Source organism: Urocampus carinirostris, chromosome 15, assembly GCF_059441175.1.
Source record: "Urocampus carinirostris isolate Australia breed hairy pipefish chromosome 15, RoL_Ucar_1.0, whole genome shotgun sequence".
Taxonomy (NCBI): domain Eukaryota; kingdom Metazoa; phylum Chordata; class Actinopteri; order Syngnathiformes; family Syngnathidae; genus Urocampus; species Urocampus carinirostris.
Window position 1 is genome coordinate 25,527,979 of NC_142363.1, and position 23,831 is coordinate 25,551,809.

At 39.7% G+C, this 23,831-nt stretch overlaps 1 protein-coding gene and 1 pseudogene across 3 annotated transcripts in view; both read left to right on the top strand.

Moving 5' to 3' along the window:
* LOC148351964 (DNA (cytosine-5)-methyltransferase 3A-like) overlaps positions 1 to 23,831 on the top strand; it is a 46,166-nt gene that overhangs the window by 6,192 nt on the left and 16,143 nt on the right. For 2 of the 3 annotated variants that reach the window (XM_088354242.1, XM_088354244.1), the window contains exons 3-10: positions 1,138 to 1,245; positions 2,682 to 2,994; positions 6,852 to 6,898; positions 8,567 to 8,713; positions 20,533 to 20,892; positions 22,667 to 22,825; positions 22,906 to 23,013; positions 23,075 to 23,231. In XM_088354242.1, coding sequence (XP_088210368.1) covers positions 1,138 to 1,245; positions 2,682 to 2,994; positions 6,852 to 6,898; positions 8,567 to 8,713; positions 20,533 to 20,892; positions 22,667 to 22,825; positions 22,906 to 23,013; positions 23,075 to 23,231 — 1,399 coding nt within the window. The remainder of the gene's footprint in view (positions 1 to 1,137; positions 1,246 to 2,681; positions 2,995 to 6,851; positions 6,899 to 8,566; positions 8,714 to 20,532; positions 20,893 to 22,666; positions 22,826 to 22,905; positions 23,014 to 23,074; positions 23,232 to 23,831) is intronic. The other variant, XM_088354243.1, reaches the window with a different exon arrangement.
* Positions 15,864 to 16,003, top strand: LOC148351965 (U2 spliceosomal RNA; annotated as a pseudogene).

The following is a 23,831-nucleotide window of genomic DNA, read 5'->3' on the forward strand; positions in this document are numbered from 1 at the left end:
ATCCGAACACAAAAGTGGGCCTTCCTTAGCAAGCGATGGCGGTGTCAAGGACAGGAAAACAGGTCGATAGCCGGGACAGGAGAGCAAAAACGTGGAGCAGACGTGGTCAGGATCAAAAAACGGGTCGAAGCCGGGGACAGATGGGAGCAAAACATAGGTGGGAGTCAGGGTCGAAAAAGGCTTGCCTCCTGTTAACTGAGGTTCGCAGACGGACTGACAAAAGGGGACAGATAGGAGTGGGTTTAAATAGGGACAGAGAGCCAATCAGAGTCCGAGGCAGTTGGCGCCAAAGGAGCGGACACAGGTGAATCATATCGGTAATCATGACACTACTTGATGCTACATGTGATTAATTTATTATTTTATTTATACGTTTTTCATTGTATTGTTTATTAAAGCACTTGAATTATGTGGATTATTTTAATCCACTCTTAAATTAAATGTATTTTTTTGTTTGTTGGATGGACTTTGATAATTTGATGATCTAGTCAAGTCAGTCAGGTCAATTGATTGATTGTTTTGAAAATAAATAAATCAATACGACGTTCGAATAAAGTTTTCATTTATTCATTCGTTCATTCATTCATTCATCCTACAGTTACTCAGTACTTGAGTAATTTCTTCACCAAGTACTTTTTTACTTTTTCTCAAGTAAGTATTTCGATGACTACTTTTACTTCTACTTGAGTAATATTATTCTGAAGTAACAGTACTTTTACTTGAGTGAAATTTTTGGCAACTCTACCCACCTTTGATGACATCTCAGTTGCTCAGGCTTCAGTTTAAAACCAATCAGAGCTCTGTATCACAAAATTATTAAATTGTGATTGGTCATTGCCAGTTCCCTCTGCAACGTTGTCATTTTTTCTCTCACATTTGTCTCTGGTACCGCAAAAATAGTATGATAAAGAGATAAAGTGGAATTCCATTACATATGTCATATGTATCTCTAATGGTCTATTGGTTAGGATTCGGCACTCTCACCGGCGCCAAACAGGTTTGAATCCTGTTGCGATCGTGGTCAACAATTTATCGCACTCCCCAGACGCCCGTTATACACCAATAAATACAGTTTCCAGTTTTGTGTGCATGGGAGAAAAACTGTCTCCGATATCAAGCGTTTTGCCATTGTCGTAGCAGGGTGACAACACGCCGACCATACCGATTACGACGGCGAACTCGGAGCCCGTGACGGACGAGGCTACTGCTGCTGGAAAACCGGCTCGTAAGCGCAAACATCTCACAGTGAGTGCAGGTTCTTTATCTCGTTTTTCGAAACTTTGTTTACATTTGCGTTCAAAGCCATTACGAGATATCAGCTTTTATTGCAGCACTCCAATAGATTAGGATTTAGGGCAACGGCGTGTAAGATGATGGATTTTCTGCCTGTGACGGCCTGGGGTCAAGCAAAAAATGCGCATTTTCAGTTTGGGCCCCAAAATTTAATTTTAGTGAATTCCTGGGTAACACGAGGTAAATGTGAGTAAATCAATGCCGGCGCTGTAATGGATTGCAACTTAAGTATTCAGTGAAATGTTTGACACGGGCGTGTTGTTTGGGTTGCCAAACGTGGACAACATTCCCTGCATGTTTGCGTGCTGTGGCAAGATGATAGTACTCCAACAGACCTCTAAATAGCCACATAGGTAACTCAGAACAATCGTTTTTATGTAATATGGACAACTCCACCTTATCAATTGGTTGAAAACTCTTAAGAAAATTTAGGGTTCAGTATCTCTCCCAACAATGCTTAGATTGGGTTCAAATGGCCTGCAGTTAAACTAAAAATTGTAAATTGCTCCACTGTCAAGTGTGCTTTGAAAAATGGTTTCTATAGTAAAATGAGAAAAACTATTTTCAAAATAAGCAAAATGAGGTGTCATTGCAAATGTATCCATTTTGAGGTATTGCTATTACTGTATTGCATTGAAATTACAAATATATGAGTTATCATTATCCAAGGACAGAATATTTTGATATAATTGTGATTAAAAATATATTTTTTAACTATAACTTTTTTGTTTTTAAAGTAAACTGAAAACAAAAGGTATTACTCCTATATTACTCCTTTATTACATTAAATAAGAAATATGATCATTTAAATCATCAAAAGTTTTCCTCAATATTGCCTTCTCTCCCGACACAGCTTTGGTCACTTTGTCAACCCGATAATAATCCACGGAGCACCCGCTTGTGATCACCATTCTTTGCGTTCTTCAGAGTCCTGTTTATTTGATGAATTTATTTTCAATGTAACGAGCCGCTAAAATTAGGTTGTCGCAGTTTGTTTCGGATGGACCCATCTACTAGTCCTCTGATTTCGAAGGCATACACCAACCTACCACAGACAAAAGGTCAAGCTCACCCAACACACAAAGCCCCCCCTAACCTGCCCTTGTGATAGCATTTGCTGTGTGCTGTCTTCTGCAATACGCAATGCATGATACGTTGATATCTATGACAATAAAGACAATTTAATGCAATTAAAAATTCGCAAAGCATTCAAACAGCAATAACCAAAGTGCAAAGTAGCGAAGTATTACTGTATACAAAATATATGTCGCAAAAGACTATTTTTGCGGAGTGCGCCGAAAATAAGATATTTTACAACCTCAATTTCTTGTAGTGCACTGCCACTAATGTCACTACGGACGTGAGCTAAGGCTAATATATTTTTCCAGATGGAAAACGAAGACATCCCCTTTAAAGATGTTCTCCCCCGCCACCCCGTGGCCCTGATGGCCCTCCACATTAGCGACGCGGGCGGCCACCCCCACGGCAGGGAATCCGACGCCCGCATCCCCACGGCCGAAAGGACGGATGCGGAGAATGAGATTCTCAGGGAGCTTTCGTCCTCTTCTTCTTCTTCTTCATCCTCGTCTTCCTCCTACCCGGCGGAGGACGGCGTCCAGCGTCCGAGCCCCGACGAGAGGGCCGAGAGGACGGCGCCGCACAAGAAGCGAGGGAGGCGGAAACTGGAGAGACCTACTAAATGTGAGTTTCTTTTTGTGACCTCCACATTTCCAGAAGTCACCTTCACTTTGAAGACTTGATGTGACAAACTGATGCACTATAGCGCTAAAACCACCGTTAGATTTATTTTCTTTGAACGGACAGTGTGTATTTTTTATCACTAAAAGTCGATGTATTTTGTAGTACATGGTTTGCAAACTCGCGGCCCAGGGGGCCAACCGCAGCAATCATTATTATAGTTTGAGTACCCAGCTTTAATATGAAAGATAAAGGGACAGTGTGTATTATTTTCCCACTAGATGTCGATGTCCTCTCTCATGCCGCCGAAAACAAGTGCTGAAAGCACAATGGAAGAAGACAAATCGCGGAGACCAAAGTGACCAGAACGCACAGTATTACTTTTGGAAATAAATAGTAAAAGAAAAAGAGAGAAAAAACAGAAAAAAGGCAAAAAAGAAAAGAGAAATGAAAAAAAAGAAATAAGACAAAAAGCAAAACTAAAGAAAAAAGGAAAAATGAAAAACGAAAAAGTACAAAAATGAAAAGAGAAAAGAGAAAAAAACTGGACAAAAAATAAAACTCAAGTACAAAAGGAAAGGAAAAATGAAAAAAATAAAATAAAAACGAAAGTCTCCAGTATCCGGTATCGATCCCGTCGGTCTCGTCCTCTCCGGTATCTAGCTCCAGTCTTCGGTATCCGGTATCGATCCTGTTTGTCTCATCCTGTCAAGTATCTTCCCCCAGTATCCGGTATCGATCCCGTCCGTCCCGTCCAGTATCTACCCTTGTGTCCTGTATCGATCCCATCTGTTCTGTTCTCTGTCTCACTTCCGCCCAGCGATCGTTGCATCCCTGGCGTTTGTGTTCACGCGCATGACTGCCCTATTCCCGTAAAATAAAGCTTGTGTGAAAACGTTACGCAGTTGGGTCCTCCATCTGTGTGGGTTCTGACAGGTTAGGATTCAAACGACTTCCCCTGGTATAAGGGCTCCCACATTCAGTCGCAAAATCATATATTGCATTAGTTTATAAAAAAAGTATATACATATTTTGTGCATTTTTATATTACAAATCAAGACATTTTTACAATGCCTAGTGAATATTTAATTTCCTGAATTCTCCTTTTTGACGTTTTGAATAGTGTAAACATATTATTTTATATATAAGTAAAATCCCCTTTAGTATTTAAATTTTAACACTTTAAAATTAATCTTTTAGCCGTATATTTGTTCCCATTACCATAATTAACTACTTCAAAAGTGAAATTTATTCTCAATATAATTAGTAACTTATCAGGGTTTGAGAATAACAAAATATTAAATGTTAATTTTTATTAACAGTAAACCTTCATAGTGCATTCTATTTTTTTAATGAATTTATATTTAATACAAATAAAAATTATGCATAAAATATCTCTAACAGGAAGCTCCTCTTAATAAACAAAATATATTCATTTTATGCTCCAAATTGTATATATTTCAAATGAGATATTTTTAAATTCAAAATTGTAATATTTTCAAATGTGGGGCGATATTTAATAGTAGAAGATGAAGAGAATTTCAAAATTGTCATAATTTATTTCTCTTAAATTATTCCAATAAAAATACAATCTGCATCCGGGCTTAATACTTGGTTGTAGTGTGTATGAGAGAAAAGGCAACAAATCACGGCTGCTTCTCAGGGAGGAAAAGTGATGACAAGCCAAGATAGAGATGAAGCTTCTCCTCTATCACCCTATCTCTCCTCACTTCGCCTGAATGCTTCACTCTCCCTTGCCCGTGACCTTCATTACTTGCAATAAGGAGAAGAAGAAAAAAGTCATGCACAGCCTAGAGCGCCACCTGGCTGCTAGGAGTGACCCTCTTTTGGGACTGCACAGGCTCCTTGGCATCGTGCTCCGAATTGCTTACCAGGCTGCACTTTTATGTGGTATCGTGTTTCTTTTGATTTGTTGTATATTGTTTTTTGCTTTTTAAACCTGGATTGAAAGCCTAGCCTTGACTTTGTTGATAAAATCCAAACTGTACAGTGTAAATTGATAAACTTTCCACCAATTATAACTTTCCACCAAAAGTTCATTTAAACCTGTTTGAAACCAGAACCCCATCTTAAAACTGCAGACTTCTTAGCCGGGTCACCAAGGTGGTGCGCGTGGGCAATATGTAGCCCCCTAAGAAAACCCACGTAGCCCACGGGAAGACAAGTGATGGGTCATTGCGATTTTCTATGAGATTTGATTTCTAGCTGGCATGAGAAGTCAGTGTCTTTGAATACATGATGAACTCTTTAAAAATTGGCCTTTACAGAAATTTATATATGTACAGTATTTTCCAGATTATAGGGAAGTTCGAACAGGAGAATACGATTTATAAATCAACTAATTTTTGTGGTGATACCAGATTTCATTATAATTATGAAATCCTTTTACTTTAACTTTCTATCGCATTACTTTTGATGCAACCGTAGCTCTAACTGTAGTTTTGATTTCATGCGCCTAAGAAAGATATCTCACAAAACACGGTTTTGGGTGATGTGCCTTATCATTCAATGTCTGGAGAATATGGTCAATTGGAAGTTATAGTTCAAGTACAGAAAATGTGTTGTCATTGTCAAAGAACAACAAAACTTCGTTTGGAGCTTCCAGTCATCCATTGGCAGTTAAAAAAAAATGCAAAAGTCCACGGAATAAATATTCAGAATAAATATAGGCAAAGACCCAAATGTTTCAGTGGTTAATTGAGCCTATTTTATAAAAATCACCCGGTTCTAACATATGATTAACATAGTAACAACATAGTAATATCATGAAAAGTTATTTTAGAAATGCATAACAAACGGGTAAATCTTCTGGAAGATAGTAAATATTTCGCTAATATTAAAAAGAAATTCTGCCACACTAGGCAAAATAATGCATGGTAAGGTATAACCAAAACACACGTAAGTTGCACTAAGTAAAAATGAAAAGAAATGACTATGTAGCTCAATGCGCAAGAAAAGCATAGTAGGACAACATTAGTTTTCGACATAGAGACGGTTTAACTTTTCAGTGCAGATGAAGAAGCAGACACAAAAAACATAGGAATCGAGTTTCTGGCATACAAAAAGACAATGCGAGTTTTTAGTGTAGAAAAAGATGATGTCATTTGTCTGCTTGGATAAAGAAGTTTTCCCCACAGAAAACAATGCTAGTTCTTGTTGTAGAAAGGGAAGCTATTTTTTGCCTCATAAGAACCCTACAATTTTGTAACAACACAATATTAACATAGTAACAACTCGATAAGTATCTTATCTTAGAAATATTTGTCAAACGTGTAGCCCTTCGCACTAATCATGAACAAAAAAAAGTAGCTCTCATCGTCAAGAAGTTTGCGACCAGAATAACGACCAGGTTAGCATTTTGGAGCTTGTTTTGTCAGCTGCCGTCTCCGGAGGCCGAGTGGGGCCTCCATCAATCCATTAGGGCGACAGTGTTTAAGCAGAGAGCCTGGGTAAAAATAAACCCAGCATAACTCTCCTATAGTCAAAGAAATGACACGATTTGTCTTGGCGCGCCAACTTTGCCTTACCATTCATTTTCTATGAAGCTAAAGCTAAATGCTAATTCTTTTTGCTGAACCTTTGTGTCATTTGGTCCCTTGTTAACCCAAGATGACCTTTAACAAAAGAATTGGGGTCCAACCTAAACTGTTCTCCGGCCAATCAGAGGGGACATATAGCACATATAACCAACCATATAACCATAAAAACAACCATTACAGCTCACATTCACACCCTTGTGTTAATTGCATCAATAAGAAGTCTTTTGGGGTCGGTAAACGCCTCCAAAAGGCGCAAACAAAGGTGTGGCTCGCCATAAACAGTTTTTTTTTCTAACACAGATGTGGAGCACACAGAGGAAGATGACATGGAAGCAGTCAGAAGCGAAGTAAGTTTGATTTTTGTGATCCTTATCATTAAGACCAAGCAAGCTAGGAAACTTGTTGAGCACAATGACCAAGAGCAGATAATTAATTTAAGCCGAGATTTTTAGTCTAAAAGCATTTGTCCAGCCTTTATGCTAAGCTACGCTAGATGTCCAGGAGCCTTGTAAGCTAATCAATCACACCCCCTAATTTCAGCCAGCTCCTAGTTTTTTAATACAAATTTTGCCCCAAAATTTCAGCCAGCTGGGAGCAGTTTTGGCCCAATACTGGCTAGCCTAAACTAAAGGCTAGTCAAAGGCTGTTAATTTTCTCTACGGCCAATCTAGTCATGCTTTTTTTCAATAAAATTGACTCCTCAAACAAGCTTTTGTTAGCACAGTTTAGCTCGATGACTAAAATCAGATAAATTATCAAGGCTAAGATTTGGACATTTAGCATTCCTAGCCTAAAAACTGGATAGCTGTACTTTCGGGGTGGAATTAATTCGCTGACAGGGCCAGCTAGAGTAGCTTAGCAGTAAAGCAGAGTAATACTTCGGTCTTGCTAGCCTAAAAACTGCAAAATGTTTTTTTGTTTCGGGGTATGATTAGTTTACAAAGCTGCTGGACAGCTAACATAGCTTATCAGAAGGATACTTTAGGCCGAGATTTTTAGAGTATTAGCATTTCTAGCCTAAATTTTGGAAGATAGCTGACATTTTTGGGTGTGATTGATATATTGCCAAGAACACTGAAAAGCCAACCTAGGTAAGCGTAAAGACAAGGACAGCAGAATAACACTTTTGCGTTGCATTTTTAGACTTTTGGCATTGCTAGAAAAGCAGGATAATACTTTGGGGTTTCAATTTTTGACTTAGTGTTGCTAGCCTGATAACGAGAAAATGGTTTATGTTTTGGGTGCAATTGATTAGTTTACAAAGCTGCTTGACAGCTAGCATAGCTTATCATAAAGACAAAAAAAACAGAACGATACTTAAGGTTGAGATTTTTAGAGTTTTAGCGTTTCCAGTCTAAATTCTGGAAGATAGCTGAAATTTTTGGGTGTGATTGATTTATTGACAAGACCACTGAACTGCTAGCTTAGGTAAGCATGAAGACAAGGAAAACACAATAACAATATTGGATTTCCTTTTTTAACTTTTGGCTTTGCTAGAAAAGCAGAATAATACTTTGGGCTGAGATTTTTAGACATTTAGCATGGCTAGCCTAAAACTGTTTCTGGGTGTGATTGATTAGCTGACAAGGCTGCTGGACAGCTAGCATAGCTTAGCATAAAGACAAGAAAATCAGAATAATACTTTGGGGGGACATTTTTACACATTTAGCATTGCTAGCAAAAAAAAATGGCTTATGTTTTGGCGTGTAATTGATTAGCTGACAAGGCTGCTGGACAGCTAGCTTAGCTTATGAAAAAGACGAGAAGTAATCAGTGGCTATCGTAATTTATGCGCCGTAAGCAGCGTCTTAAAACTGAACTCTGCTTTTACAAAAAAACAAAACAAAAAAAACATTACCTTCAAATAAAATTAGGAATTCTTCTGCAAACCGGGAAGATTTGGTGTGATGGTGCCACCAATCTGGACAGAAACCTTTTTTTATATACATTAAAAAAAAACAATGAAATGATTCTAGCTAATTTCTCGTTTTTTAATGTGAAAATCCGAATAACAGGCAGATCGCGGGAGGTTGCGAGGGGGCGTTGGCGGGGAGATCAGCCTACGTCAGAGGCCCGTACCCAGAATAACCTTCCAGGCCGGAGACCCTTATTACATTAGCAAGCGCACCCGAGAGGAGTGGCTGGCCAAGTGGAAGATGGAGGTGAGTACCATAACAGAAGCCATCTTAAAGGAAAAGGGTGACGAGGAACATATGGGGGAATTTCCATCCAGCTGTCACTTTTAATTCTAGTGTATTTGATGGGTCATCGGATATTACATGAAGGTAGCTTTTTATTTCAATGGGATTTCGGGGCTCATATGGTTCCCACATGTGCTGCCTTTGTGCTGCCAGTTGTGTTTGCGGAGTTGAGGAGAAGAAAATCAGGGCACAGCGCTGACGTCAGGCTCTGGAATTCATCTCCTGTAGTTTCGTAATCCGTGTTGTAAAAGTTACCTTTGAAGGATTTGTATAGAATTGCTACTCGCAAAAATGTGATAAACGATTAAAATTGATCTTATCCGTAATGAAAAAACTATAAATGAGTAAAAAAAAAAAAAAAAAAAGAAAATACAGTAATCCTTTGGTTATTGGTTCCATAAATCTATTGAAATATGCTGCAGAGACGGTATCTAGCTACTGAGTGCAATAAAGATTACTGTGCCGGCTATCTACCAAAATTGTTGGATGGTTTGCTAGGCTGCTACGCACTAATGAAACTGATGGATTTTAAAAAATGAGCATTTGCAAGTCTGACTTTACCTGTATGGTAGATTGAATCATTTTAATTTCCCAGCATTCCATTTTAAACTGCATTAATTCTCCTTCCTGTCACTCAAATTCAATTCCACAGCTCATGAGGTGGCGTCAGTTGAAATCCATGTATTTAATTCAATTTGGAAATTCAGAATACAGCCCAATTCGAAGTTGATGAATGAAACTGGGGTCAATCCCGGTCAAAACTTTGGTTCCAGCTATAAAGTAGCTCAGCAAGCGTGACTTCATATTTTCATTTCTTCTGCCTTTTTGCAACCCCTCCCCCGATTAACCCTCCCCCTCCTCGGCTTTGCTCAGCGGCCATAAAAATGTCTCAGAGGAGAAAATATTGCCAAATTAGGGGGACGTCCCGGGGTTTTGCGAGTCACTCGCCGTGAAATGTGAGGCAATTGGGTTCACTTGTGTCCAGATTTCCACAACAAGTGGTTCGATCTTCAAACCCAATACGTATTAAGAAAACCATACATCATGATAAACTTATCTAAAAGTGGCACGGTCTCGTTCTGTGCACCCAAATTGTATCAGATACGAACAACATTTAAAGGAGAGCAAGGGAAAAAGTCTGCCAACAAACAGAGCAAATTGTGTCACACAAGCTAGTGAGTAGCTTGATAAAAAGTATTTCATTATTTAGATGTTTTCAACTAGGATCATGTGAAAATAAGACTTTTTTTGTAGCCATTTGAGATTTACAATTGCCTTTGAGGAGGGTTTTTTCAAACCTTGGGGATCAGGAGTGCAAGTGTCGCTAGCCGCTAGCTTTGACGACGAGTGATGCATTTATATTCCAGTTTGTAGCTAGTTGCTAATTTCGAGGTTTTTGCCATTCATCATAAAAACAGACTAATTAAGAGAAGTTTCTTAATCCGCTCTATTGAGCAATTTTCTGAATCAGAACAGATTGAGTAAGTCAGGTATGTTCTAACCTTAAACACCAATCTCAATTTTAAGATCTCTTACTTTATTGCAGTTAGTGGGGGGGATGGGGGGGATGGTGGACCGCCCTGCAAGATGAGGAAATGCGCAAAAAACATGCGCTCTGCCGGGCCCTGCTCACAGCAATAGTCAATCAGGGATAATGGATCAGGGCTGCACGGATCAGTTTAGATGATATGAGATGCAAAGAACAGGAAAAAAGCCGCCATGGAGGCACTCATTTTCTCTCTCGGCCCCCACTCTCAGCAATAGTCAACTGAAGATAGTGGATCACAGCTACAACCATCCATTTTATTTCAGCGGGCATCCTCCCAAAAAAAGGGTTCTTCTGCCAGTCTTTTCTCGCAGCAATTTGTATTTGGGGATACCGAATCTCAACTGTATGTGTGCACTTCACTTTAGGTGGGAGTAACTGCAAAAAAAACACCAGGCCCAAGAAAAGTGCGCTCTGCTAGTCCCCACTTGCAGCAATATGCAAGCGGGGATAATGGATTACAGCCGCATGAGTACAAATCAAATTTTGGTGGGGAGAACGTCAAAATAAATCCAACAGGATGGACAAAAATTCGCTCTGCTAGCCCCCGATTGCATGTTGCTGCGAGTATGTAATGGATTGCAACCAGATGAGTTCCATTTACTTTTCGATGACCAGAACGGCAAAAATGAGACACCAAGCCTGACAAAATGTGCAATGCACTTGCATTCATATGTGATCGGGGATAATGGATTGTGATGTACAAGTTCAAATACACAGAAAAAACAACAAGTGGCAGAAGATTAATTAATATTTTTTTCTTATTCCAAACTACTTTAGCTAGTTTTTTCGTGAAATAAGAAAATGTATTAAACTTGTAAAAAGTTGTCTTATAAAGCGGGTGTTCGATAGTTTTGCTCTTTTTCACAGTTTTTTTCTAACTTCTGTCAAAAATATTTCTTAAGATCTAGCAAAGGTGGAAATTTGATTTCTTACGGCAGTGTCTAAAACTCATGACAAAAAGTTACCAGACACCAGGGCAGACAACTCTGAAATGTTGCCTGCCCAGCCATAAAGTTGCCTGCCCTATTTTTCCCCAACTTGAAACACAATAAGATGACTATTCGAAAAAAAAAACATTGTTGCAAAGTATTAGGGATTGATAATCAGAATATATAACAGAACAACACTTTAGAATTAAGTTTATTATAAATCTACGGTACTTATAACATTCATTGCATGTATATGACATCGCTGTTTTCCATCTGCCTTCAGTATGTACCTGTATTGACTCATCTTCATTCATGCAATGTTTGCGTTGCGTCGTCTGCTACAAGCCACGGGAACTTGTCGTTCCACGATGCTTTTAATGTACGTTTACGTTTTGTCGCGTCATCAATTTTTGTTAGCTTCTTTTGAATCTTTCTTCTGGGGCTGAGGTTTTGGCTTGATTCATAACCACTTATCCATTTTTCTTGCGTTCTCTGTGCCTCTACTTTGGAAAAATGATATGCAAATGCACGACCTTGTAACGATCGGGAAATACCGGAAACACAAAGTTATTCGATGCAGGCTTCTGATCGGCTGCTGAGTATGCAAATTGACAAACGAACCGAAATTTTGAAATTTCCAAACTGAACGTAGATTTCGAAATCGGAGTAAAGCAAACGTTCATTTGAAAAAGCCTTTGTTTTTTTGTTTTTGTTTTTCTTGAAAATGTTGTCGGCCACCCGGGCGGAGACGTTTCATAAGTTGGCCGAGCAGACGTTATTTCAGACACTGCTTATGGTAATAAAATAGTACCAGCATAGTAATAACCTAACAACTTCTGTTATTTTAGAAATGGATATCAAACTGGCAACCTTTCAGTAACAATAAAGCAGCTCTCATCTTCAAAAAGGTTTGTGTACCCTGCTGTAACATGTGGGCAATTAATACTTTGTGGATACTTTTGAGGATTTTGCAATGAAAGGAAGCAAGGGTACATTTTTGGGGGGTGAGGCTTTAAAGCACCAGGATGTACAGCCCACATGATAGATCAATGGGCAAAGCCTTCCCTTTTTTTCCAAATACCCGCCTGCTGTTACAGTGACCGTCCTTCCCCCTTTTTCAGCCATGGAAATGACTTTGTTGCGGTGTAGATTTTCTAGCGTTTAGCGGCAAATTCACGGGACAGCCCCCATCTGGCCGGCCGCCAGATGCTCGGCAAGTCTTCTCCAGCCAACCACAAACGCGTTGGAGCGACCACCTGACCCTGAATTCCGAGACAAAGAAATGTGCATGCTTGTGTGAGCGACTGCAAGTGAGGGAGGGGGTTGCCGGGAGTTGCGAAAGGGAAAAAAAACTCTCCACACTGGCCGGACGATGAGGTTCATGTTTGGGTATGTGCACTTGCATTATTTCTTACTATGCATGTATGGTGATCCGGATGAGTTGAATTTGCTGACTGCGGCTGTTTTGTAAAATTGTCTTCTTGTCATTCTTCTATTCTTCTTCTTGTGTTTGTGTGTAGCATTTTGCTGGGAGAAGGAAACTGAGCGAGCATGCGTACAGAGTAGCTTGGGTCGTGGTGGGGTGTAATAAGTTTTCTTCACCCCCACGTGAGAGTTGATATGTTCCACAACTATTTCCTGCTCCTTCGTAGTAGTAGTAGTAGTAGTAAGTGTAGTGTGGGATCATAATAAATTCTACAGAAAGGGATTGAAAGAAAATTAATCACAATGTATAATGTCAAAGAAGAATGAACAATTTCAGGCATGGCTATTTCTTTTATGTAGATAAGTGTCTATATTTTGCATTTTTTTAGCACCTTCAGGAAAAAAGCTTTTCTGTTGCATCTCCTCAGTTGAGTTTCAAACATTGAGAATTACTCATGTATTGAAAACAACCTAGGATCTTTGCTTGGGGAAATTCTCCCTAACTTGCATTTAGCTAGCTAAGGGTTAGCTTTAGACTTATGATTTTAACTTGTGTAAGCAAATAATACATTACAAATATATCGTATAAGGTAACTCATGGAAGGAACATTTCATAGATTGAGTAACAATAAAAAGAGATGAATCAAATTGTTTCTGGGTTGAGAGATACCATCTACTTTTCTGCTTCCTTTCTTTTTTTTTTTTAGGTTAAATATAAACCCAGTCACAAGCCCATGGTTTTCTGTTCTTGCATGTTGGTTGATAGTCTGTTTTCTGGTGCATTCATTTATTTATTTTTTGCTTTTGACACTTGACTTGAACTAATCTTTAGCGTTTTGGTGTATGGTAGACCTCTTTTATTTCTTTATTTTATGTAAATATTGTTGGGATTGTATGGCCTGGGCCTTTTATCATACAAATAATTACTAAAACATTTTTATTATGTTAACGATGAGATTAATAAAAAAATGTCAACTAGCTTGGGTGTCCTAGAAAGTGATAGCAATAGCATGTAGCGGCTACATGCTTGAAAGCTTTAAAAATAATTACTAACTTTAAAGAGACAAATTGGATTATTTAGAGCCTCCTTTTATTCGTCAAAAAAACTTGATCATTATAATAAAGCAATATTGTGTCATGAACCGGAACAGGAGGATAACCCAAATGCGTGACGTTTCTCACACAAGATTTTATTTTAGGGGAAATGGGGTAGTCATGCATGTTAACCCAAACGCCAGTGATTCGACGATCGTTGGGCGGAAGACGTAAGGCAGCAGTCTGGTGTGGAATGACAGGAAGCCAGAGACCGACGAGATCGATACAAATTGCACGAGCAGATATCGGACAGATGGGGTCTATACCGGAAAGGACGGCACATACAGAATTGATATAAAAACTTGATATCGAAATTAAACAGGACAAGCTAGATGGGAAACGAAACTGGAGATCAATATTAAACTGGACAAAATAGACAGGAACAAAACTGGACAGGAAACACAAGCAGGAAACCGGACAGAGTCTGAACCCACCACTTGCGGGTGCAGAGGTTCATTAACGGACTGACATAGGGTGAGTGAGAGCACTGAGCTTAAATAGAAAGGAAGCCAATCGAGCCGCAGCTGACGCCAAACTGGCATGGCCAATTGGGCGCCATGGCAACCATGACATATTGGTTTGAATATCAAGCCAAAATACAGGAACTATCATGTAAAAAGGTCCCTTTACTCAAATGGCTAGTCTGTGACTTGCCATAATTATATTTTATTTATAATATTATCTATTTTGTTTTTATTTTAACCATTGTTTGTTTGCGTATTAGGTGTTTTGGGTTGCCTGAAAAGAGTGCTTTCCATATGAATTTGATTTGGTTTCAACAAGCACTCTTTTAAATACTCGAGAAATTTTGGCAGCTTTGAGTCTCCATAGTTGATATACTTCCTTGTACTTAGTAGCACTTGTTTTCGGTCGCACTTCATAAAACAGTGACATCTAGCGGCCAAATATTAAACACTGTCCCTTTTAAGCCATTTTTGATTGAGCCAGGTTTTTCTGTCAGATGGCATTCCTCATATAATTCATATACCTAACCCCTAAAAATTGGATTTCTTAAAGCTGACATTTGGAGACAGACAAATTAGGTCAGGGTTGCCTGGTTCTTAAAGTGTCACCCCAAAATATGATGGTAAAATATTTTCTCAGATGAATACCGTGGGTGCATTTTCGCCTCATTGTCTGCTATGCTAAGCGAGCTAACCGTACAGAACCATCAAAGTCCATAAAACAAAACTGCTCCCACTGTGAGTTTCCTGCCTGTTTGCAACACCCACAAAAGGTCAAGCTTTCTTTTGTTCGGCTTCTGCGTTGCGTGAGAAAGTAAAAACGCGACAGCCGCACCACTTTCCTGCCGTCGTGGCTTTTTTAGATTTCGGAGAAGACTGGCGGTGGCGTTTTGTCATTTTGGCAGGGTTTCCCCCCCCCCGCCTTTTCGAGTGCACTCAGTCACCTTCAGAGGCCCTGCCGGGGTATCTGAGTTATCAAAGGTTGATTATCAACTTGTTTCTTTTTTTCTGCTCGAGGCAAAACTCAGTGCTTAGTTCTAACGAAAACAAAGATAGGGTTTCAGACAAGGTGAATTGAGGTTATTGATCGTTCGAACATTAGGATAAACAGATCTACCAAATACTCCCAATCATCTGTACTTTACTACCCCAGTTTAGAGCAAATTACTAAATATACGTTTTTTTTTAATTTAAAACTAATAAAATTGAAAACAAATTCTGCACTGTTCTTTTTATATTTAAAATGTTAAGTTTTAAAAATAGGTTGATTTTTTACAACTATTGTAAAGTTATTTATGAGGGCAGCACGGCAGCTGATTGGTTAGCACGTCCGTGGCGCAGTTCTGAGGTTATGAGATCGAACATTCCTATGTGGAGTTTGCATGTTCTACCTGTGCTTGCGTGGTTTTCCTCCGGGCACTCTGGTTTCCTCCTACGTTACAAAATATGTCAGGTTTATTGGCTGGTCCAAATTGTTCTTAGGTGTGAATAAGCAAGTGAGTTGTCTGTCTCTGTTTGCCCTGCGACTGGCAAGCAGTTCAAGGTGTCACCTGCCCACTACCCGAAGATAGCTGGGATGGGCTCCAGCACCCCCGTGACCCTACTAAGGATAAGCGGTGCAGATAATGGATGTATGTAAATTATATATGATCGCTATTTGGTCCAGTTTTTTAAAGTAACAACATGGACTGTATCGGATATGGGTGATTTGAGATGGAATAAGAGCTTGCTCTGTCCTCTCCACGCATCGGCCCGGTATTGCAGTACCTCCGGGAACGGTGCATTCGCAATGATCGCAACAAGGCTTTAGGGCTAGGACCTTAGCTTAGCCTTTTGGCTGAGAGTAAGTGTCCGGCTCCTAGGCTTTGTAGCGTATAATGAACTGACCGATAACGGATAATGGATAATGAATAACGAAGATAGATCAATAACCCTTAAAAACCCCAAAACCCCCCACTTATAACTTAAAACTGGTGGCAGTTGCTCAGGAGGTAAAGCACTTATCTCGGGATCAAGAGATCACAGGTTCGATTCCCAGCTCCTTCGTGTTATATTTTGAAGTCTCCTTGGGCAAGACACTGAATCCCTAATGCCCCCAATAGGCAGGTAGTTGCCTTGCATGGCTGACGCCGCTATCGGTATGTGAGTGTGTGTGAATGGGTAAGTGTGAATCACATTGTAAAGCCCTTTCGGAGATCTTCAGTGACTTGAAAGGTGCAACATAAAAGCAGACCATTTACATTTACTTAAATGCTCCTAGGAAAACCTTGTTATTATTTATTCTGAAACACAATTTTCAATACTTGGCAGCTCGGGATATAAAAGTGGGATTTGGGGGTCATACTGACAGGGCCAGCTAGAGTAGACACTTCAAGTCACGGTCAACAAACGGGTTAAAGTTTCAAAGGTTACTAAGGGTTGTTTTGCAAAACCAGGCGAAAAGGGGGAGTTTACGGCCAGTCCAAATACCGATAAGTATTATTGATCTCGGTTGGTTACTAGAAACAAGAAAATAAACGTAACCTTAAAGAGGCAGTATTTATTATTTGACCACTAGATGTCACTGGAGGCTGTAGTGCAACCACAAAGGAGTACTAAAAAGCAAAAGGAAAAATACTACAAAGACTAAAGGTGACCAAAACGAACCATTCTACATTTCATTTTTTTGCCCAGCCCTTTTGAGGTTTTTCGATAAACATAGCAGCAAGATGGCAAAAAAATGATCTCGGCTCACTTAATATGAGGCTAATGTTATGTAAAATAAATGCAGATTACTTGACGTATGCGTATTTTAAAAGATGCAACTGTTTAGGACAGTTCACGTATTTTTGCGTATTATCTTAATCAATATTGCTTTTTTTTACCATTAAAAGGGTGCTAAGTTATACACACTGACCCTTTAAATATGATGCCACTTTAAAGAAAATACATACATTTGGCTACATGAAGTATACACTGTAAATATTGTCTTAGAATTATCTGTCGTTGGACTTTTTCAGGGTGAAATTTGTTATTAAAAGGTACTAATGGTACTCTGGATTGTTATCATTACTGTTAAAAGTTGGTATCGGTTTTATACAGCCGCTCTAATGTTAAGATCTAGTTTTTAATATGCAATAAATTTGTTTTGGGGATGAGGTTAGGGTTTTAAATGGCCTGTCCGGTTTATCCAATAGATCAATAACATGGTAGCCCTCTAAGAACACGTGGGTAGGCCACGGACTGGTTCTGGAATGGGTCATCATGAGTTTCTAGGAAATTAGATTAATAACAGGCCTGATAAAGTATCCACATGAATGTCTTTAAATATATGATCAATATTCCAAAATTCCTTTGATTTATTTATGTAAATCACTCAGTTTGTACAAGACATACATTTTAGTGATGGAGTCTATTTTAACCCTAATTCTTATAATTACCACTTGGTAATAACATAATAATAACACAGTAATAACATGTAGTCGTTTTAGAAATCCATATCAAACTGGTAGCCTTTTATCAGTAAAAAAAGGAGCTTTCCACTTAAAAAGGTTGGCGACCCCTGATACAGTCATTGAATTAGTGAGAACTTTCAAGATTGCCTTTATTGTGCCTTCATTATATCTTTTCTGCTTCTTCACTTTTACAAGCGCTCAAGTGAATGTACACCATGAGGCCCCCTGAAAAGGATTGGGGAGGGGCTGTGTGCTCACATTGAAAAGTGGGACAGAGTCCAGATGCCTTCTTTTTCGCATTTACTATGAGTGTGTAATTAATCGAGCAAGCAACTGATAAGAGTAAATCACTACGATGTCGTTCACTGTAAATGTAAAAGTATTATTCCTATATGTGATTGATGTTTTATTTTAAATTGTAAACAGTTCTAGATAGATGATGTGTTTGGACGGTCCATGTGGACGCAGCGAGCCAGCACCATGTGGGCCCTGAGGCTTTGAGATATTTATAAACCGGCAACTGCCTTTTGATTGAACAACATTCAGTTCGAGGCCACGCCCACCCTTAAAAGAACAGTAGTTTACAAGACAGTGGTGGGAAAAAGGGGCTTTTTTTGCGCGCCCTGAAACTTTCTGAGCTTCCTCAATTGAGATATGATCTTTGAATTGACACAGTATGAAGTAAACTCTTTTTTTTAGTCCAAGAAATTATAAATCCGTGATCAATTTGTTACTTTTTGGCACATAATGGTTAGGAAATTGGGCAAATATTTGATTATCATCCGAAAGAAAACAAATTACTAATATCAGGCCAAGCCACCGTCTTCAAATTAATAACCACATTTTAATAAAATCCTGAAATAATTTGTAACCGTTTGTAAACAAATATAAAATAAATCGCATGTGCAGGAGCAATATTAGGAAATGTGGAAAAAGTATTAAATCGACCAAATTGTGACCCATCCATCCATCCATTAGCTGCACCGCTTATCCTCAGTAGGGTCGCGGGATACTGGAGCCAATCCCAGCTATCTTCGGGCAATGGGCAGGGGACACCCTGAACTAGTTGCCTGCCAGTCGCACAGAGACAAGACAACTCACTTGCTCATTCACACCTAGGGACAATTTGGACCAGCCAATTAACCTGACATGCATGTTTTTGGAATGTGGGAGGAAACCGAAGTACCCGAAGGAAACCCACGCAATCATGGGGAGAACATGCAAACTCCACACAGGAGGTTCGATCTCATGACCTCAGGACTGTGCCGCACACGCCCTAACCCCTGAGCCGCCTTGCTGCCCCAAATTGTGACCCATTAAAGAACATATGATTCCGCAATTCTACAAAATAATGTCATCGTGTAATTATTTTAATGATACACGGCAAACTTAAAAAATGACTCAAGTTTGGGTCAAAAATAGACCAATCCTCTGTTTTGGATATGTTTGATCCACCCTTCTGTTTTTTTTTTTTGTATAATACAACCCAATTCTGAGGCTTTATAAAAACAAAAACAAAACAAAAAGCATTTTTATGCACAGTTGGATGAAAAATAACCCAATTTAGGGTAAAGAAAAAAAATGCACCAACCTAATATTTGGTTGATTTGACCCTATGTCCCGTGTAGTTTCCCAGAAACAACCCAAAGTAAAATTGTCATGTTTTTATTTATTTTTTGTACAGGAGAATTTTGAAAAACATAAAAAACAAAACCCACCAAAAACGGGCTAATTTTATACCTCATCTTGCACTCTAAAAAAAACTAAAGTAAACATAGGACAAACCTAATACTTGGATCAATTCGACCTATTTATCCGGGTTGTTTTACATGTAACAACCCAAATGTTTGGGTTATTCAAAACAAGATGCATACTTTCATTGGATGTAGTTTCTGCAAAACAACACAGGTATTGGGTTAGTCCCATTTGGACCCAAACTTGGCTCATATATAAGCAGGGTTGGGTAGGGTTACTTTAACTGGATTACTTTCAATTACTTTTAGATTACTCCAATACCAAATATGCTAAAAAAAGACAAAAGAAACTAAATTGAAACTAAATATGAATAAAATTATGACTCACAACATGTGGTAAGCTTTCTCTCCTGGCTTTGATCTCTTTGATCTCCGGCAAAACGAACGTAAAATGCGACAGAAACAAAATGAAAATAAATCCGAACAGCTTGCCAACATCATTTTTGCTGTTCCATGTGTTCCGTTACTCCACAAGCCTGCACAAAATTTAGTATTTTTATTCATATTTAGTTTTTATTGTCTTTTATTAGCATATTTGGTATTGGAGTAATCCAAAAGTAATTGAAAGTAATTCAGTTAAAGTAACCCTACCCAACCCTGTATATAAGAAATAATGTTTATATATCCAAATACATAAATTTTAAGAACTTATTGGTCCAGCATTGACTTTAACTTGGGTCATTTATCAGATAAAGATTATATGTATAAATATATTTAAAAATACTCCTGGTTTGAGGTCAAACCCAATATTTGATTTGACACAGCAGTCTTTGTTGTTTAGCAGAAACAAACCCTACAAAAATTGTGTAATGTTTTTTGTACAAGAGAATTCTGAAAAAAAGACCACCCCCTACTATTTGCTTCATTGCATACCAAATAATCTGGGTCATCTATAGACTCCACCCAGAAAAAAAATGGGTCAAATAATCCAAGTTTGGGGTCCGTCTTACTTTTGAACCAAGTGTTTTCAGAGTGCTCTATTCAAGCCTTTTGTCCTGGGTTTGGCTTTTAAAAAGAGTCAAATAAATAGGGTTTTAAATCACCTTTTTGTGGTCATTTTTAAGTCACAGTTTGGTATTTCAAACCACTCTGAAAATTCCAATAAAAATGTTCTTGTCTCTTTCTTCCAGGCAGAGAAAAAGGCCAAACTGATGTCAGCTATGGACACAATCAGCGATGCGGACCCAGGCAAGGAGACCGATAGAGCGGAACCTGAAATTTTGCAAAGTCAGCGAGTGGCAGCTTCCACACTGACCCCGCAGAAGAGACCCGCTCTGCAGCGGGCGCAACTTCCGTCACCTCAAAGAGCACCTCAGCGTCCGCCACAAGTGCAGCCGTCTTTGCTGCAACAACATCAGCAACCGCAGCAACCGCAGCAACAGCCCACTGACCCTGCCTCTCCCACTGTGGCCACCACCCCTGAACCCGTTGCCATTGCCGGTGTGGACAAAACCTCCCCAAAAGCTGCAGATGCCGAACCTGAGTATGAGGTGGGAAGAATAAAATCTAGTAATATCCATGAATTGCGTTTTTTTGGCAAGAACTAACTCAAAGTTCATGTAAAATAAAAATATAGGTTGACAAAACAGTGGTTTACGCATTTGAAATCATAAACCCTTTATTGCATTACTGCAATACCTTGTTTGTCCCAGTTGATGGGGAACAGAACCTCCCTGTGATATGTGAAAACCCACAAAGATGTCAGGACCAGAATAGAGACAGGACCCACTTGCGTATGTTACTCTCAGTTTTATTGGGAAGAAGGGAAAGGATTGCACACACGATTGGTCGCGAGGAGCAGGTCACTCTGAACGCGGAAGTGGCACTTCCGTTGCGAGCGATGGCGGTGTCGGGAGCGGAAAAACATGTCAGTTGCCGGGACAGGAGAGCAAAAAACGTGGTCGAGATCAGCAACGAGTTGAAAGCCAGGAGAGGAGAGTAGACGTGGTCAAGATCAAAAAACAGGTCGAAGCCGGGAAACAGACGGGAGCCAAAACAGGAGTGAGTCAGGGTCGAAAAGCTTGCCTAGAGTAAACTAAGGTTCGCAGACGGACTGACAACAGGTGACAGATAGACGTGGGTTTAAATAGTGACCAGTAGCCAATCGGAGTCCGAGGCAGTTGACCCCAAAGGGGCGGGCACAGGTGCCTCGCATCATTTATAATGACAAAAGTATCCTCCATCAGCTCCATTTTTAATATGCACTCTGCCTTCCCCTGCTTGCAGCAATAGTTTACCAGAGATACTGGATCGCGGTCACCTGGGTGTTGATGATTTTAGGCATAATAAATAGAAAATAAGAGCCACAACGCATGACACAAATTTGCTCTCTCAGTCCCTGCTCTACGTAACAATCACCTGGGGATAATGAATTGTGGCCAAACAGTGCATTTTATTTTAGCCTGGCCACGCTGACGCGCTTCAGCGGCCCAGACATAAAAAAAAAACCAACAACAACTGCTGGCCGATATTCTCAGCAATAGTCGACCTCGGTAAATATAGGCAGGAACAAAGAAAAAATGCTCAGCCCCCACTCTCAGCAATAGTCACTGGGGATAATGGATCACGGTGAAAAGAGTGCAGTTCATTTTAGGGGGGTCCCAATGGCTTTAGTGGCCTGAATCTATTGCTGCGAAGGCACTCTGCCAGACCTTACCCGCAGCAATAGTTGACAAGTGATAATGGATTTCAGCCACAACATGCATTTTCTTCAAGGCGTGCCAGAATGGTACCTACGACCTACCGACCAGAATACAAAATTGAGGAAAATGGATCGCGCTAGCACAGGTGCAGTTCACCTTTTGGTGGACAGAACAGCAAAAAAGAGCCACCAGGCCCGACAAAAATGCGCTCTGCTGGCCCCTGCTCACAATAATATGAGATCTGTGATATTGGATCGAGGAAGGTTTTTCAACCCGCGATGCACTGAGCCTGCAAAGTATGATTACAGCAATGGAGATTCTTTTTACTTTGTAGTGCAAAATATATAACTGCATTTGAATGGCAACACCCAAGTTTTTGCCGAATCATACAAGCACAGGTTGAGTAGCAAGGTCTGCTCATTAACTCCAGTTAGTCACTAGCATTAGCAACTTGAGATGTTATTCGTAAATGTTATCTTCCACGTCATCATTAGCATTAACGTCTTGTGCTTGATAAAATAATTTATCGCAAATAACAACATGTTCAATTGGCACCTCCAATAAAAAAAAACGGAAAAAACTCCTTTCACTGTATTTATGGACTGTCATTTAACGCTTCTAGGACGATCGCGGTTTCGGCATCGGCGACCTGGTCTGGGGAAAACTGCGAGGCTTCTCGTGGTGGCCGGGACGAATTGTGTCCTGGTGGATGACTGGACGCAGTCGAGCCGCCGAGGGCACCAGATGGGTCATGTGGTTCGGGGATGGGAAATTCTCAGTGGTGACTATTTCTTTGATGCTGAATACTTATATATATTTTGTGAACTATTGAGTGATTCATTTTTTGTGTGCTTTTTTTAGGTGTGTGTCGAGAAACTTCTGCCGTTAAGTTCTTTTAACAATGCCTTTCACCAACCGACCTATAACAAGCAACCTATGTATAAAAAAGCAATCTACGAGGTGCTACAGGTAAAAGCATCCAACTGTGTAGGTGTATTGGGTGAGATTTCAAATTGTTATTTTATCCCAGGTGGCCAGCAGCCGGGCAGGCAAATCCTTTGCCCTCCCTCCGGATAGCGATCACAGCGAAAGCTCCAAATCGGTCGACTTCCTGAACAAGGAGATGATCCAGTGGGCTGCGACCGGGTTTCAGCCGTCTGGACCCAAAGGCTTGGAGCCTCCCGAGGGTGAGAACACGGACGAAAAAGATAAATATAAGACGTTAAAGGTTGAGAACAGCAGTTACCAACTATTTTTGAAGCTTAAAACTGCCTAAATTCCTGACTATAGAGTACACCTGATTAAAAGCTGCATGCTCAGAGTTAAGAACGAAACTGAATTTTGTCTTAGCACAAGCTGGACCTGATTTTAAGCTGCAGGTTTAAGTAACCCTAAAAAATTTCATTCACGTCAATTTCTTCTGAGACACCAACCACGTGGGGAACTTGGCGTTGACGCCTTTGGCTTCACACCTGACACCGTTTTCAGCTGCGCCGTTTTTTTAGTTCGACTTCAGGTTGTTTACGTCACGTGTTTTCAGATCATGTGACCATTCCAAGATGGCGATTACAAAGACCAGCACATATTTACTACTGCACTGAAAGAAAATGCAAATTAGGGCGAAAATTTAGATTTTTGAATTGATTACTTCATTTCTCTCGAAGAGCTTTATAAATGTTCCCATAGGTCACTGAGGTGTTGTCTATTTAAAGCTCATGTGTGGTGGAAAAAAACAGCTGGCCGTTTTCTTCTGTGCCGCCACAAAAAAGAGAAAAAGGATGAGCCCC